Genomic DNA, 17336 nt, shown 5'->3' on the forward strand with positions numbered 1-17336 from the left:
ACGTCATGCTCAGCATATAAAGCTGGGGGAAGAAGAAGGAAGGGGGGGGATGTTCGGAGTGATGATGTTTGTCTTCCCAAGTCACCGTTATGCGTGATGGAGCCCTGCTTTCCTGGAGATGGCTGAACACCTGCCTGCCCATGGGAAGTAGCGAACAAATTCCTTGTTTTGTTTTGCTTGCGTGCGCGGCTTTTGCTTTACTTATGAAACTGTCTTTATCTCAACCCACGAGTTTTCTCACTTTTACCCTTCTGATTCTCTCCCCCATCCCACCAGGGGGGAGTGAATGAGCAGCTGTGGGGGGCTTAGTTGCCGGCTGGGGTTAAACAATGACAGAGTCTCATGGTGCCCAAGGCTTACGCTCAGCGACAGTCAGGACAATTTACAGTGCAAGTATTGAAAAAAGGGAGTGAATCAGGCCTGAAAATATCATGATATTCACATTAAAATCATGAGTCTGAGTTAGAAATCATGAGAAGCAAAGCACACACAGACAAGCCTCCCCCTTTCCAAATGTTATACACGGGATTATACGTTTTCATCTCCCAGTTTCTGAGTCTCTTGGATGTGCCTTGTTCAGGTTGTTCTGCTTTTTCTCCACAGTCACAAGACAGATAAAATCTTACAAAATTCAGTGGTGACTGAGAATTGCAAGAGTTTTGTAGGAAGAAGAATTCAAGTTTGTAAGTTGGTCACTTTTGAAAGATTGACCCCTGTGCTGGGGTTTCCATCATTTCAGTAATGATAGATTTGCAAAAGTGTCCTGGAAATTCAGCAGGACAAAAGTTACCAAGTTATCTTTTACCCCAGCACCTCTTATTAAGAAATAGTACTAACTGCCATTTGTTCACCAAAATAATTGCTTTCACTCAGGATGCATGGATGAGCGAATCTTGCAGAGCTTTTACATATATATTCATCTCCAGCAATTCATCAACATAATAATCACGCATTATTAACTTGAGTACTCATCAATTTTTTTTCTCTAGCTTCAAATACTAGCAAGGAGCTAGTGTGCAATAGGGAAGAAAAACATGTAGGGGAACTTGTGATGAATGTTCTATTTTTGCTGTGAAAGGAGGATAAGAAGAAAAATTCAGCTCATAGCCTACCCTCTCCCTCACTTCCAAAAATTTCCTACCAAGCTGAGACCCTTCCCCAGAGGCCAGCAGACTGGGCTTTCCTGCAGACCTTCTCCCCAGCTGGGGGAGGTTTCCTTCTTCAGGTGACAATGTCCAACCAGTAAGCTCCCACCCGTAACCTGGGTGGCCTCCTCTCCTGGTGTGACAGCCTCTGATGTTACACCCAGAACTTTGCCACCTGCAATGAGGAGCCCCCTTCTTTATGCATTCCCTGTTGAACTGCCTGGTGCAGCCCCCAAACCTGGCCTTTCCCATGACACACATTTCCCCCAACCTGGAGGAGTCACCTGCTGTGGTGTCACTAACACAAAGCTCCTTAAAGAAGGCTGCAGGTGGATTGTCTTGCTGTGGGCAATGTGTAAGAAAAGAGCAAGAAGAACACCAGGAAGCTGCCTGGTAGCTGAGAAGATGTGTTTGGAAAGATCTCCTGATCAGAAAACCTGTCCTGGTTCTGCGGCACAGCTGCTGTTACGACCTGTGGAAGAGGAAGGGGCAGTTTGGTGTTCTCATTTCTCAGCTGACTGATGACCCTTGGTCCCAAATGCAAGCACAGGATGATAAACTGTCATAGGAACCAAGTAAGGCATACTACTTCTGGGTCATTGCTCTTGGTAGGGGTTGGTTTGCATAGTAGATAAAACCCTACCATGGCTTTTAGTGGCTGAAATGACCCTGCAGGCTCAGAGAGCAGAGTCTCGCACTAGGACAGGGAAGGCTCTGGTATCCTTTCTTGGTGAGATTCATTACAGAAGCACAAAAAGACTGAAGGTTGGAACTAGTGCAATAGCCAGGACACCCTTCCCACTTTTTCTACTATATGACATGATCATACACAGTGAATATATTATCTGCCACATATAATTTTTTTTAAATATTCAGCCAATGATCAAATTTTCAAAATTTCAGTTTTTCTGAAAAGGACGGTGGGTAATGCCCTCCTGCTCCATCCACCAGAAGGGGAACTATTTGTGAACAAAATTAATGCCCATTGCATGTGAGAGCCTTTCCTATGGCTATACCCCTTCCATTTCTCTGCAGCAACAAGTGGACTCACCTGCCTGTTCCCTTTGGGGATTTCACAGGCTACCGCAGTCAAAGGAAAGATCACGGTTTGGTGACCAAGCAGTGGACCAGAGCACTGAAGGTGCTCAGGTCTGTTCTCATGAATAAAGAGCAATAGCAGGAAGCAGAACTTCCCAGTGCTATTCCTTGTGCTGCCACAGGTTTTCTGTGTCATCCCCAACAAGCTGCCCCCTCTTGGTGTCCCCTAGATGTAAAATGGACCTAGTGGTGGCCCATCATCCCACAGGTAGTGGGGAAGATTTGTTAGTCAATGTTTGTACGGCACAGGAACCTTGCTGCTATCTGTCACACAGAGCCTGTAATACTACCTGAGAACAAATTATATTCGTGCATAATCAAAATCACATCCAGCTCAGCCCTGATTCGAGAATCCTTTTTGGCTGGTGATGATGTCCAGAGCAGAGAGAGCACAGCTTGATTTCCAGAGCCCAGGCTGAGCTGGCAGAGCTGGCAGGTAGAAATATCTTGTTTTGACTGGTAAACTGAGCAAATTTGACATGGAAACCACTGAGGGAGAATAAATATGGAACAACAAGATGTAATTTTTGCAGAGGCTTTTTTCCAACTATAACTGTACTCAGAGCCATCCCAGACTTGAACTAAGAGGTCCTGAGGTCTGGGGAGGGAAATTCAAGCCATGGTAGGTTTGGATGAGGCTCACCCCTGACAGCACTATTCCTGCAGGACTGCAAAGAGCAGGAGAATCCAGAAGGGGAGGGGGGAACGATCAGAGAAGAAAATGAGTTTTTAGCTCTGACACAGAACCAAGGATAAATGCCAAAACCAGAACAGCCTATAGGAACTGCATGATCAGTGTTCCCCAAACCATCCTGAAATTCATACCCTGCTCAAAGCAAACAGCAGCGTTCCTACACTCTGGGAGGAAGGGCTGACAGAGAAGAGCTCTGCTTCTTTCCATTTAATGGGAACAGGATCAATCACTGGATCTCCAGAATACCTGTTTATTCGACCGATCTGTTTGTGCTATAGGGCTCCACCATCCAACATTTCTTTCTCACATATGTGATGTGAATTCCTTTATTGGGCTTTATGCCATCATTAAGTACATCATTTGTCTTGTCCATGTTTCTAGTCATGTTTTAACAAGTGCGTGATATTTGACATGAAATATCAAGATATATATAGACACTAAACAAACCCCACCAAGGGCTATCCGCAGGAATGGATCTTACAGACTTTCCACACCAAATGCTGTCACTACCACTGAAGAACCATCTTACATCAGTTCAGCCTGACACTTCAGTAGCCTCCAACTTTTTTATTTGAACCAGACAGAGGTGAGAAAAGTGACATGCACACACAGTCTGTCTTTCATGTAGCAGTAAAACTACAGCATATTCCTTGGCTTTTATATTTTGTGCTATGTGGGTTAAAAACGTTTTTCTGCCTAACTGGGATATTGGGAGTCTTAGGAGATGAACAATGCAGATATGTAAAGCTGCTCTGATGAACAGCTCTAGGGCTGTGGGAATATGTTTTGAGTAATCAAAAGGACTTCTACTAATGGGTTTTACACTCTTCTTACATTTTGCTTTCAGTGGCAGTCCCTCGAAGGCAAGTTTACCGGCAGGAATAATCTCAGAAATGGTGAGTGTTATGTAGATGTTAGTCAAGGAGGAAGATGGGTCCAGGTGAGATGGCAAACATCCTCCAGACTGGCTATAAACAACAACCTGCTTTTAATCAGTCAATTAATTAAGAAGTATTGGAATTATTCTACTAATCAATAGAATGGAATTCATGGAATAAATGCTTTGTTAAAATGATGATATCTTTCTTTTAGAGAGATATCTCGGAGCCCCTCGCTAGCCACGGTGCACTACGGTGGACTAGCTCCAGCAGCGTTGGAAAGTGGCTGGGTCAGGGAAAGACTGCACCAGCCAAGGGTGAAAAGGAAGGAGGAGGGCAACCGGATGCAATTATCCAACATGGGCTTTGGCACAAACATGAGAATCAACATCTCCTCCAGTTCCTGTGAAAGTATACTGGCTTAATGGATGACAGCAGGACTTCATGTCCTCTACTGGATACCAAATCCAGAAAACAGTGCTTGGTACTATCAAGCACAGCTATAAGGCAGGCACACAGATTGCTCAGAAACCCAAATCAAATTTGACTCTGGGCTGACACTGGGCGGAACTCATCTTCATTGCTGTCTTCATCACACCACCCAAAGCTCCCTCCACCGCTCTGTGTCAGAGCTTCCTGTCTCTGAAGGAAGATAATAAGGATCTTGTGGGGCCATAGGTGAATGCACAAATATGTTCAACATGCAGCAAGAAGTTCACAGCTCTATCACACTGGAGGAAGGAACTGGTCTCTAATAGTCTAAAATATTATTGCTTTCAAAAAAAATGCATGAGAAATCAAAATGGATGAAAGTTAGGTGGAAGGATGCCCACTGCTGAATGGATGTTACAGAGCCAGTTCTTAATTAAACAGTCCACAGGATCCTTGTTCATTCCTTTTTCTTGTTTGATAGAGGATGGATTTGCTCTGAGGATGACGCAGGATTATATACCCGAGGATAATGCTGACAGTGGGGTCCCTGCCTGATTTGCTGAAGAAGCTGATAGCCATGCAGTGAGCGAGGGGGAGGCCTCCAGGAAAGGAAAGAAGATGTTTGTGTAGCTGAGTCCTGTTGTCCAGGACTGGATGTGTCACAGGGGTTCCTACATGCTCCTTCCTATGTAAGTCAGTCACCTAAACCTCACAGGTTTTTATGAACTCTGTGTGTCTCTCTCTTGGGGCACTGGGGCTGAGCACTCACAGCTGTGGCTGAAATCAATAGGAGCTGTGCTTCGAACATTCAGTGTGCTGACTACAATGCTGCTAAGTATTCTGGAAAATCAGGTGTTTTGGCTGGGCACCCCACAGCAGGGGATACCTTTGACTCCTCGGAGGGCAGGTGTGAGCAGGTTCATGCTGTACTGGTGTGCTTAACAACAGTTATAAAAACAACTAATTCTGTGTTGTGAGCAGGTCTGAATACAGAGCAGCCAAGAAAGCATGAGTCCAAGACAGTCTTTGCCTGCTCAGTCCCAGGCTTTGCATCAGACATGCACCTCACTCCAGTCTGGCTCAACCTGTCCTAATCACCTGCTGTGACCACCTCAGCTAGTCCCCACTGTCATGCTCCAAGCCTGTCCCCCTCTTGAATGAAGGGAACAAGAAAGATCAGCTCCATGTGTAAATAGCATCTCTTGTGTGCTCTGTAGAGGTGTTCAGGAGAAAGCAACTGTTGAACCTTGCCTCCTGATGCACCCTCACAAGGGGACCAAATATAGATCCAGGGAGAAAGCCCAGTTCTGGCTTTTCTGAAGTCCTGAGTGTCTGACTTTTCAGCCTCAAAGTCCTTTTCACAACATGTATTTCCTATAAAAAGAGCAAAGTAAAAAAAATAGAAATTCCATCATGTGGCAATGTGTTAACATCCACATATGTCCCAAGAAGGACTGGATCCTTTCATTTCCTGCCACTTCAGTTAATGAAGTAAGACACAACAGCAGGAGGTTGTCATCTTCCTTCTGGATTAGCCCTAGAGAGGATGTGACCCATGGTCTGGAGCCAGAAGTCACTTAAATGGGGGAGGAAGTGAGGGCTGCACAGCTGCAGCCAGTTTTACTGACCAAGAACATCCTTTTCTTAACACCCTTTTCTCAGGAAGGAAAGTGGGACTACTGGCAGTCCCGGTGGCATATCCACCTTTTCTTTGGCCTCGGGTGACACTGGGGTTTGCAGACCTCCAGACAGCTCCTGCCTCTCCTTCCTCAATTTACTCCTTTCTCCAATCTGATCCATATTCACCCCTCTGCTTTCAAATCCAGAGCCGCTCCTCTGTCCTGCTGGGGTATAGGGAAGGAAGAGTGATATTTCCCGCTGTAGTAAGGCTCTGTGAAGTGCAGCATTTCAGATTAACCCTGTGTCCAGCTTTGGGCAATTTCTCCTGCAGACAGTGAAGGAGATGGCCCTGGTGGGAGGAGTGCCTTCCTGCTAAGTCTCAATTCCCTGCCCCAAAGTGTGCAAAAGAGTTGGCTCAAGGCATCTCAGAAGCGTAGGGAAAATTGAATCTGGCTGCTCTGAGATTTAAACATTTTTGCTACAGATGTGGAGGGGAAGAGAGCTGGAGAGCTGAGGACTGAGCCCTAGAAAGGCAGGTTTGCAGCTCCTACTGCCCCTGGGACAGGCAGCCCAGGACCAGCGCCCGCCGCCCTGCTGGGCTGCCCCCTTCCTAGCCCCACACCCTGGCCCTCCTGCAGCAGCACCACCACTCTGGGATGCTGCACCGGCACAGGAGGTGGTGGGACCACGGTGCTTGTGCCAGCCAGGTTGCTGGCGGCCCCGGGCACCCGCCTGCTACACATGCACCTGGGCCATCCCTGCTGGAGGTGCTGCCAGCTTTACCCCCCAACATTTTAGGAGAAGAAAAAAACCCAGCACGTATGTGCCTCTGCTTGTTCTCAGAAATGTCTAAATGATTTCGCCTAAAATTTCCCCCCTCCTTTTCGAAAAGTCAAAGCAAGCTAGCTGCATGGAAAAAACAAATCCACTGTGGCTGAATCTTATACGCAGTGGAAAACAGGAACATTTTCAGGAAGTCTTAACAATGTGCAATACCACCAGCCTTGACTATGTAAGAAACAAAATTCCCATTCCTTCCAGTACAGGACCACTAAGACCATCTGTTTCCCAGCCACACAGGGCCGGTGGGCCAGGGCTTGGCCCCCCCTCCGCCTCCTGCCGCATTTGTGCCAGCCAACGCAGCCGCTCAGCCTGCCAGCCCCTCCAGTTTCAGAGCCCTGAACTACTGACGATGCTTCACTGCAACACTTTATGCATCAGCAATCATTTATTTTTACAATTCTGGGTTTCAAGTGATGCTGTTACACAGGGAAGGGCTGAGGATTTCATCCCCAGGTCCACTGAATTTGGAGTGGCCTTTGAAGAAGAAATGCTAGGGAACAAGCAAGACATGGGGGCAGGCTGAGTCCCCAAGGGGGTGCAGGTGTGATGAAGCAGAGAGGGGCTCAAGGCAGGAGGGGCAGGGGAGAGAAAGGAGGGAGGCCAAGATATTGCAGCTAAGGAGGGGTTTGGATGTCAAAGGAGAGGGGTCGAGGGTGACAAGAGCTGGAAAGCCAGGTCCATGCCACAGAGCAGATGAGGAGCTGCTTGTTTCGATCCAAGACCCCCTAAGTGCTAATTCTCCTTAGGGAAATTTGAATTAAAAATGGGGCAGAGAAAGCTGCTGGATCCACAGGCATGGAAACATAGGATTTACTGTGTAATCCTGAGGGTTTCCCAGTCATTCCTTTTTCACCAGGCATTTTCAGACACTGTACACACCACCCAGGAGAAACACTAGGAACCCTGCACTCTAGGTGGGCTGGGGGCAAGGAGCAGAGAATGCCCTCACCTTGCTTTTGGCTAACAAGATCTGTAAATGACACTGGGAAACCATAAAGGGTCCCCTTTCCACCTGCTCCTGGGAAGCAGAGCCATGTGCTTGAAACTCTTGCAAAGTTTTGGGCTGGAAATGTTGCACCAACAGAGAGAAGCTGAGTCACTGAGCACAAGTGGGATCCTCCTGCCATTCCTTCATTGCCTTCTCTACCCTGGGGCGATACAGTCTTCCTTTGCTTTCTTTTTTTTCTTTCTTTTTTTTTTCTCCTATAGAACTAATGCTTCTGAAAGTGAGTGCCTACGAGCACTTACAAGAACCAGGGTGCTGCTCTGAAAGCTCCCTCTCTCCCCCACCCATGGCCCTGCAATGCTTCCCAGACCTGATCTGCAGCATCCCCTGCTCATCCAGTCCTAAATCATGAGCATCCTGCTTGCCTTACTGTGGTCTGGCTTGCAACATACCCACCGAATATTGCCCCCCATACTGTCCATCCCCCAGGCCAGGGCCAGCTGGATGATACCCACCTGCGATTTGATCTCCCTGTGAGATACGCTGCCCTCCTCCCCAAAAGCTGAGCAGGCTCCCCAGCACACCCTGCCAAAAGACCCCACTCTGCATCGTTGCTGATCTTGCAGTACCAGGACAGAGATCTTTCTCTTCAGCAGACCAAGAGCCCTGGCTGGATTTTCCTCCTACCCTGCAGATCCCTCCTCCAAGGCTGTTCCAGTTCCCTGCCACAATCCTGGCCAAACCCCTTAGACCTGCTTTGCAGTGACCCCCTGCCCTTTCAGTCCCAGGCCATCTCCTTGCTCAGCCCATGAAAATTGGGTTTATGGTCCCTACATGTCCCACCCTCCACTGTCCCACATCTCTCCAACCTGGTATGCTATGCTGGGGCTTGGGGGACTGTGGCTGAGAAGTAAGAAGGGACTGTCCAGGGCTCCCCAGGCCGGAAGGTTTTATCACCTGCGCCCCAAGGACTGATGTACCTGCTGGCCCTTCAACGCCACCCCCTCCACTCTACCTCACCTGGTGCCTGACCCCCTTGGGCTGCCCCCACTGAGCCAGAATGGCTTTCTGGAGGAGCTGCTCCCACATTTTTCCATCATTCCTACATGGCTCCAACTTTCTACCTTTCTCCCGTGTGTCCCCCCATTCAGCCCAGCTCCCCAGATCAGCACATCACACTCATTGCTACAGCACCACCCCTGAGAGCCGACCTGCTCATCAGCCTAATGGGTTTCCAAGGGGGTGGGGGAGACGGGAGGAGAGTGAGTGGCTGACGCTTCTCAGCCACTCAGCTTGGCCCAGAGCTAACGAGGCATCTCAAAATTAAAAAGTGAACTGCAATCCCCAGCAGGCCTGTCCTCCTTTTGGCATTAGTCGGAGTTCTCTTTCTCTCTCAAAAAAGAGGACTAGGGAGCCGTGAGTTGCGTTTGGAGCCATTGAAGCACCACATCCCGGGGACGGTGGGGGTGCTGGGATGAAGAGGGCAGCCTGGGGCTGCTGTGCCATGGAAGCACTGGCTTTCTTAGAAAGGTTGAGAAGTGCAAGATCTGCCTCATGATGGCAAGGAGCGCAAATGGTACATAGGAACACAGTCTTCCAGTGCCTCTACACCCAAAGGTCCCCAGTTCCCTCCTGTTCTGTGGACAGCAACTGTGGGTGCACAGAGGAATCCCAGGATGCAGAGGTGGTACCATGCCCACAGGGCTGAGCGGGAGGGGGACAGTGCAGGGGTGATTGCCAGCAGGCACTGATGTGGGGGGAGGATGGCAAGAACAAAACGGCGGTCCTGTAGGAGGAAGAGATGGGGAAAGTGAGCAGGGAAAGAGCAGAGAAGGGAGAAAGGGAGGGCAGCCTGGTTTATCACTTTTGTGCATTGCATTTCTCACATGGGAATCTGTCTAGGTAGGGTCTTTCTCTGTCTGCACCTCCAGGGTGCTCAGCACCTGCTGCTCTGATCTTCCTGCCCCCAATGCCCTCATCTTTGAGCTGCAGAGGACTGAGGGCTCTGGCTTGTAGAGGTGCTCTCTGGAGCAGCTCAGCCTGGCTCACAGGAAACTGAGTGGTGGCTGCTTTGCTCCAGTCCTGTCCACTCCTCCTGCAGGCAGCTGTCTGTACAGCCAGGCCGCTCGGTCACTGCTGGGCTAGCCCTGAGACAGCCCCATGCTGTTCCTCCAGGGCAGATAGCTCTAAACAGGACCTGCCACCCCTCCGAGATGCTGTCTCAGCCATTTGCAACGCACCCTGACTGGTCTTCCTGGGGCAAGAGCACAAGTGGGAGAAGGGTGATCGCCTTCTGCAGCAGAGATGGCTTACACCCATCTTGCCCAGCTGGAAGGCAGCCGAGGGGTGGCAGGATGGTCCAAGTAGAGCATGAGGGGGGTTGTGGGGCAGTCTCCTGGAGAACAGCCCAGTCCTCAGGGTGCTGGGACTGGGGTTCAGTCCAGTCCCACGCATTCCTGAGAGATGGCAGGTCTGCATACACACAGCTTCCAGGACTTTGCCCAAAGTGTGCCTTTTCCAGCTGTACACAATTTACTGGGGGGAACTTCGCCCTTTCCACAGCAGAGCTGTGAATGAACTAGAAGCCACAAAGGGATAGATGCATCCTGGTGTGATCCCACTGGATTTCTCCTAGGAATGGATTTGGCCCAAAATCTCAGAGAACTGGTGAGCTCTGGGGACAGCAGTGGTGCGAGGAAATTTCCACCCCTTTCCCCTGGGCTTGTAATGCTAATGATCTCCAGCTTTCAGACTCACCTCTCAGCCTACCCTTCCCTCATCTGTAAATGCTGCAGGGGAAATTTTGTCCAGATAAGCTTATCCTCAGGGGGAGGGGGTCAGACATGCTGAGAGTTAGGGCATCCCTGCACACTGAGCACCAAAAGCACCATCACTGGTGCTGCCAGCCGGGACATTGCACTCACGAGCAGAGGGAAGGACAAGAAAGGGTGAAAGGCAACAGTGAGATTGCAGGAAAGAGAGTTACCGTCGTCTTTCTATTTCTCTGCTTAAGTGAGGGAAAATGCAGTTTGTACTTTGGGAATTCAGAGTAAAATCAAATGCAATGCAATGGTTGCCCAAAAACATCCATTTTACAGCCAGGAAGGATGCAGTGCCTGCTAAGCCCAGCCTGTGCACCACACAGACCTGGCAGGGTCAGCAGCACCGCCTGCACCAAACCCCATGCTGCCTTGCCCAGGCTGAAGGAAGGGGTGGTCTGTGTCCTGGGAGGGTGCAGGTAGGATGCCCTGCGGACCTGGCATTAGAGTACACAGGCTGTGAAATGGACCTGGGCTGCTGGACCTCCAGCCCCACAGCTCCCCCCTGCACCCCTCTGCTCTGTGCCTCCGTGGAGCCAGATCACCTACTGTTTTACTGTATCATAATCATCTCAATGGCTTACAAGATGGTTTTCTTGCAGTTTTTATGTCATATCTGCAGTTCTCCTCCTCATAAAATGTGACTGCACCAATTCCTGTGATTGTGGCTGGTCAGCTAATAGGGACATCTTATGTTTTCCAGACAGAGCCTTTAAATCAAATCCCATGTCCAAAGTAGAGAAGGGAGAGGAGGAACCCCTATTCCCTTGCAGAGCGCTGCAAGCCTCCCCAGAGCATTCCCCACTGCACTGAAGTGACCTCCCAGATGCCCCCTGTGCACTATGGAGGGATGAGCATCTCCCCCACCCCACAGTCCTCCATGAGGCACTTGGTGCTGCTGCCTGAAAGCCCCTGCTCCACCCTGGGGGAGAACGTGGTGGTGAGGGCAGTGGGGACGGTGTGCGTGGGGAGGGAAGGCAGTCTCTGCCAAAGGGTAAGGGACAGTGAGTGGATGGGGGCAGGTTTGGGTGAGGTGCAGGGAAAACAGGGGTTTCAGGGAGAGATGGGTTTGTTCATGGGGTCATGGGAAACTGAAATACACTGAGACAACTTCAAAACCTGATGAAACCAGTGGAGATATTCCATCACCCCCAGCTTCAAGGAACTCTGGATCAGGCCCTTTGGGAGAAAACTCCTCCCTTGTATTACCATGGACTTGGCCCTGGCATCTCTCCCCCTCAAGAGCACAAGCATGAATCTGCCTTCCCAGCTGGAGAAGGACATCTCAATGTGGTTCCCATCCTCCTGCAGGCTGAAGATCCCCCAATCCCACACATCTTGTGAGGAGGAAATAGCATTGCCCAGAAAAGACCAAAACCAGCCATGCTCGGCAGGCTGAAGCCAGAAGTCCTCCAAATTCCGCCCCCCCCGTGTGGTCAGCTGTGGTTCTCCACTGCCTGCTCCTCTCCAACAAATGGATCTCAACTGTACCCTGGAGTACAACAGTACCCAAGGATTGTTTCATGTTTCATCTCCACCAGGATGACAAAGAGAAGGCTCTTCCTGTTCTCCTTTTTGCTCACAGGACACAAGAGAGGAATTGCAGATCCTTGCATCTCCTACTCAATAAGCAATGAGGCCACCAGCTCCCCACGGAATATTTTATCCCATATTGTTGCTGAGAGGGCAGCCTGGCAGACCAACCAACAGCCCTGCCAACAGACACCCCAACCCTCTGCAGGGAAAAGAGCTAAAAAATCTGGCATTGGGAACAGAAGTGGAGGAGGGTGACCTGTTGTCTGCGATGGAGGAAAGTTTGGAGTAGAGGAAAAGCAGAGTGTGTCTGCCCCAGCAAAATGTCCCCAGAAACATCACACCATGGACAACCCCCAGCTGTCTGCAGAAATTGGTTATGGCAGGAGGAGAGGAGCTGGTGAGAGGAGGAGGAAACCAGGAGGCAAGAAAGAAGCGTGAGGGAGAAGGGAAGAAGGAGTTGGGGCTAGCAAACAGTGGGGGGAGGAGAAGTCAGATGGGAGCATTTCACGAGGTCAGTGCGTGTTGCGAGCAGCCGAGCCGGCAGCACAGACACGCGATGGCCCCCGTGTTCTGCTCCCCGCAACCGGCCATCACCATACCTCCAAAGTCAGGCCTGAGGCGGACGTCATAGCCCTTCAGCAGTTTGTCCACAATCTCTTTCACCACAGAAATATTCCCAGTGGATGGGCTGAAAGACAAAAGAAGAGAGTCCTCGTCATCCCGTGTGTCACCGACCCCGTGGTAGGGTGTCCCAGCTGGGCAGCGCTGTCAAAGCATCCCTCATGTCCCACAGCACCAAAGCACCTGTGTGTGCTACAGACACTCCAGCCATGGGCAGAGCCTCCCCATTTCCTTTCTCACTCATATTTTCTGTCCCTGGCACAGCTCTTGGCCCCCAGCCTGCACATGAGCCCCACGGGGCTGCCAGGGGTCCTAAGTCATCCTTGGGGGTGGCACAGGAGTCTCAGCGGGTATTTTGGCTCCTCTTCTGCAGCTCACCCTGACTCCTGGGTACTTAAAACTCCATCAGCCCACACTCCTGCCTGGTGCGTGCCTCCATCCCAGCGGTCCTGTCGGGCTGATACCCCCCCTCAACACGGGCACCGCTCACCATGCACACCCTCTCCCTGGCCACCGATGTGCACACTCAGGGTGCCTTGCTGTGCCCTGCCCATAGGTGGGTGCACACCCACACGCACACAGGCAGAAATTATCCTTTCTGTTCCACCAAGGCATGCACGGGGCGGCTGCAGCCTCTCTCTTGCAGGGCTCGCTCCCCTTCCCCTGCCACACTGGGCACTTGCTCCCAGTCTCACACCGCACAGCACGGACTTGTCACACACTCAGGTCCACCCTACACAAGCCCCCCCCCCCAGCTGGCGCCCTGCACTGTCACACATCCCAGTGCAATTCTGCTCCTCAGTGCACCCAGGTATTTCTTCATATTATTGAGTAAAGGAAAAAACAAGGCTCCTTTTGTCCTATGGCCTCAACATATGGGTGATCTTTGGCATGTAAAAATTAATTTTCTGTCACTCAGCATCACCGTGACTTCTTAGCAACGCAAATCAAGAGACAGAGACAGGGAAGGAGAGTCCATCTTTTGCTCTCTGTGCCAGGGCAGCAATCCTTTCCCTCTCAACCCTCTGACTTGCATGCAGCGGGGACAGCCATCCTCCCTAACACTGATCCAGCTCCTCCAGCCATTTCAGCAAGAAGGGCTGAAATTATTCCCTCTAATAACAGCCCAAGAGCCAAAGCAAAACTGAAGGTGGGAAACCAGAAAGCAGAGGATGCTAAAAATATTGAACCTATTCAGTGCTGCAGGGTATATAGGTTTTCTGCCTGAAAACCCAGCCTCTGTGCCACCCTCGTACCCTGCTTTGCATGAGAATAGACACCCTGCCGGTGACAACTGCTGCTCTTTGCAGTCACCCACCACACCAGCATGTCTCCCTGTCAACACCACCTCCCACATCCATCCAAGTCAAGCTGGAAAGCAGCACCATAGCACTACCTCTGCCAGCCAGCCCCGTGCCTCACTGGACACCGGGGTTTGTGCTGACACGTCCGTGTGTCTACACACGCATACACACAGAGAGACATGCATGCTGTCCTGACTGTACGGGGGATGTATGGACTCCCTGCCTGTGCACACAGACATGCAGACACATGAAAGCACTGGAGCTCAAGGGTACAGCTGTGAAACATGCCCAAACATGTGTGTGCATGTGTGTGACCACATCCAAGTCTGTGTGGAGGTGACTGTGGGTGCAGATCTTGCTCCATCGGGTTATGACAAGACACTGGGCTGTGGACACATTTTATCCAGGAGCACAGAAACAGGCATTTGTGGGTGCCTGAGACTGGGTTCCCAGGTGCCCAGACTCTCTGTATAGGTGTGGGTGGGGGCATGTGGGACCACTGGGGAGTCTGGGCATGCGTTAAGGCTCTGGATTTACAGGCTGTGTATGTGCAGGGATTTCTCAACTGAACAGGGATGTGCGAATGTGAGACAGCATACTTCCCAGGCCCAGCTTTGGTGCATGGACAAACTGTTCAGCACTTGTGCTGCGAGGGTAAGTGTCTGAGCTGCATTCCTGAGCATGCACCTTACAAGGGTACAGCTCTTCATTGCATTGCTTTATTCACTGTAAAAAGGCCAGAGAGGTGCGCACAGGTGGACATTTTCACAACACTGTGCCTAGGCTTGCAAAGTCCACTTGCACCTGTGAATTTCTACGCAGGTATGTGAGGTTTTGCAACATGCTTATGTATATATGCTCTCTGTGGATTGATAGTGTGCATCAGCATTTGTTCATCTCTAGGCAGTCATTCCTAGGTACATAGATTTCCATATTCATAGATTTCCATATTTGTAATAGAGACACTATGTATTTCTCAAGGGATTTAGACACTCTTGTTTAGCTTCACACAGGACATAAACTCAGGAAGCAGTGTTACGTCCTTAATATAGGCAAGGAAATTGAGGCAGAGACAGCAACCAATGTGCCTGGGGCCCTGCAGAAAGTGGTAGAGTGGGAAGAGGGATATAGGGGCTCTTTCCTCCTCATCAGCTACAAGTTGGCCCAGTGAGGGCATAAACTGGCATCATGATTAAAGGCAAGGTCTCTTGCCTCTCAGTGTTCCTTTTGATCCAAAAAGCCACGTCCCTCCCGCTGAACAGGCAATGTGTGCATTTGCCCAGCTGTGGGCGAGCAGCTGCATGTACGTGTTATTCCTGGCAAATGTGGGTCTGCATCTGCTTAGGGAGCACGTACATCCAGCCTGTGAACTGAATTTTTGAATACTGTGTCCCTGACTCTGTGTGGGTGCGCATGTGTTTTGCATATACCCGTACACTTGCAGCCAAACATCTACATATATGCGCACCATGCTGCTGGCTGGGATGTGTGGGAGTAGCTGAAGGCATGTGCACATGGAAGAGTGTTTTGTCTCCAAGGTGTGCACAGATATACATGCAGACTATAGGTGAATATCAGTCCTGGACATAAGCAGATATAAACACACATGCAAGGGCACATCTAAGAAAAGGCTTTTGATATGGGCATTGCTCTTTATGCATTTGCTTGGACGCTGCCTCTAAGCATGCCTGTGTATGTGTCCATACACAGTGGAACCATGCATGAATGGTGTGGGTAAGGTGGGCATGAATCTGCGTATGTGCATGTTTATAACTATGGGAACATAAATCTTTGTATATGCAGATCTGCAAGCCTGTGCAGGGACCTGCATGTGTGCATCGGGAACGCACTGCTCAGTGTGCATGCCTGAGCAAGGAAATGCCACAGCTCTCTCCCCAGCAGACTTTATGCACGCCGTCAGCACAGAGGTACAAACCCACCTGCCCGCATGTGTGAGAAGGGAGGGCAAGGAGGAGTAGGCAGCGCTACTCCTGTGTGTGAAGGCAGTGGATAAATGCCTGTGTTGGAGCAAACAGGTGTGCTCTGTACACCTTGTCCAGGCTGGATGGGTGCCTGCACCTCTGGTTGCTTGGATCACTTTGAGTGCTCAAGGCATATACCAGGAATAGCTGCAGCTTGAGTATGCAGGGTATTAGTGCAAACATTGACATGGCTACACGCAGAGCAGGTAAAGCGTGCTGTGCTCTGTAGGTGTGTTGTGATACACGTGTGTGCACCCGGATGGGCATGGATGAATGCGCACATGCAGGGATGTATCTGAACGGATCGCACCCACAGATGATTATGTTGCATGCCATAAATCTGTGTGGAGGCACAGACGTAGGCATTGCCTCCCATACACCGCAGACCCAGGGCTTTGGTACAGGCGCAGCACGCTTGGATGTGAGTGTGGCTGAGTGTGTACTGTGTGTGTGCAGACACAGGCATGGCCAAGGCAGCCCTGTGCCGGGGTGCGTATGCACACAGCTCGGTGCTATGCACTCCGTCGGCTCCTACGGACACCATGTTCCCCAGCAAAATGCTTCATTTTGCCATTTTCCCCCAGGTCGCGTACAGGGGAGGGGGGACGCGCTGCAAGTGGGCTGCGAGGTGGGCTCCGTCTGCAGAGCGCCTGCTCCACATCTCATGTATGAGCATCCCTCCTCCCCCTAAAATGACACGGACTGGGAAATAACAGCAGGCAGCAGGGGAAGAAATTTGGGGAAAGAACCCCCTCCCCTTTCCCACATACAGATCGATGGAGAAAACCCCAAACAAAACAAACAAATCCTGTATTAGCCCCCCTGTCCCTGCAGCCTGGGATCGCAATCCTTACCTTTGCGCACAGCAGGCGAGACAAAGAGCTGCTAAAGCAGAGACAATTCCACTCAATCTGTCTGCCTGAAATGTCCACATTTCCACAAAGACGAAGGATGAAAAAAATCTTTGGAGGGGAGGGGAAAGAAGGATGGGTCTTCTGAAATCCCCCTCCAAAAAAAGGGGGGGAGGGAAAAAAGAAACCAACCCCCCCCAGTTAACGATTTCCTAGAGAAAAAGAATAATGAAAAAAACTAAAAAATGTGGGGGAAAAATATCCCCCCCCTCCTTCAGTGCCAGTCAAAGAATTCGTTTCTTCTTCCTTTCAGCATCCTCTCAACAAGAGACATCCTCTAGCAATGGAGAAAATCCCAAGAGAAAGAAAAATAAAATGCCCCAAAATGGGCTCAGCAAAATGTGAAATCGAATCTCACAGGTATGCAGAAGAAGGAGAAGAAGAAAAAACAAAAAAATAAAAAGAAAAAAAGAACTCAGTGTCCCCTGAGCACTCCACTTGGATTATTTTTCCTCCTGCTCTTTTGCCATCCGGTTCTGCAGATGTTGCATGGCTCCTGCTACCCAC

At 50.3% G+C, this 17336-nt stretch overlaps 1 protein-coding gene across 2 annotated transcripts in view; it reads right to left on the minus strand.

Annotated features, from left to right (window-relative positions):
* The window catches only part of LOC103895674 (gamma-aminobutyric acid receptor subunit beta-4), a 79615-nt gene extending 62551 nt beyond the window's left edge, over positions 1-17064 (minus strand). For both annotated transcript variants that reach the window (XM_009275353.2, XM_009275352.2), the window contains exons 1-2: positions 16773-17064; positions 12611-12699 (exon numbers count right to left, since the gene is read on the minus strand). In XM_009275353.2, the coding sequence (XP_009273628.1) occupies positions 12611-12699; positions 16773-16852 (169 nt within the window). In that variant the 5' untranslated portion in view covers positions 16853-17064. The remainder of the gene's footprint in view (positions 1-12610; positions 12700-16772) is intronic.
* Between the last annotated feature and the right edge of the window lie 272 nt (positions 17065-17336).

Source organism: Aptenodytes forsteri, unplaced genomic scaffold (genome assembly GCF_000699145.1).
Source record: "Aptenodytes forsteri isolate BGI_AS27 unplaced genomic scaffold, ASM69914v1 Scaffold143, whole genome shotgun sequence".
Taxonomy (NCBI): domain Eukaryota; kingdom Metazoa; phylum Chordata; class Aves; order Sphenisciformes; family Spheniscidae; genus Aptenodytes; species Aptenodytes forsteri.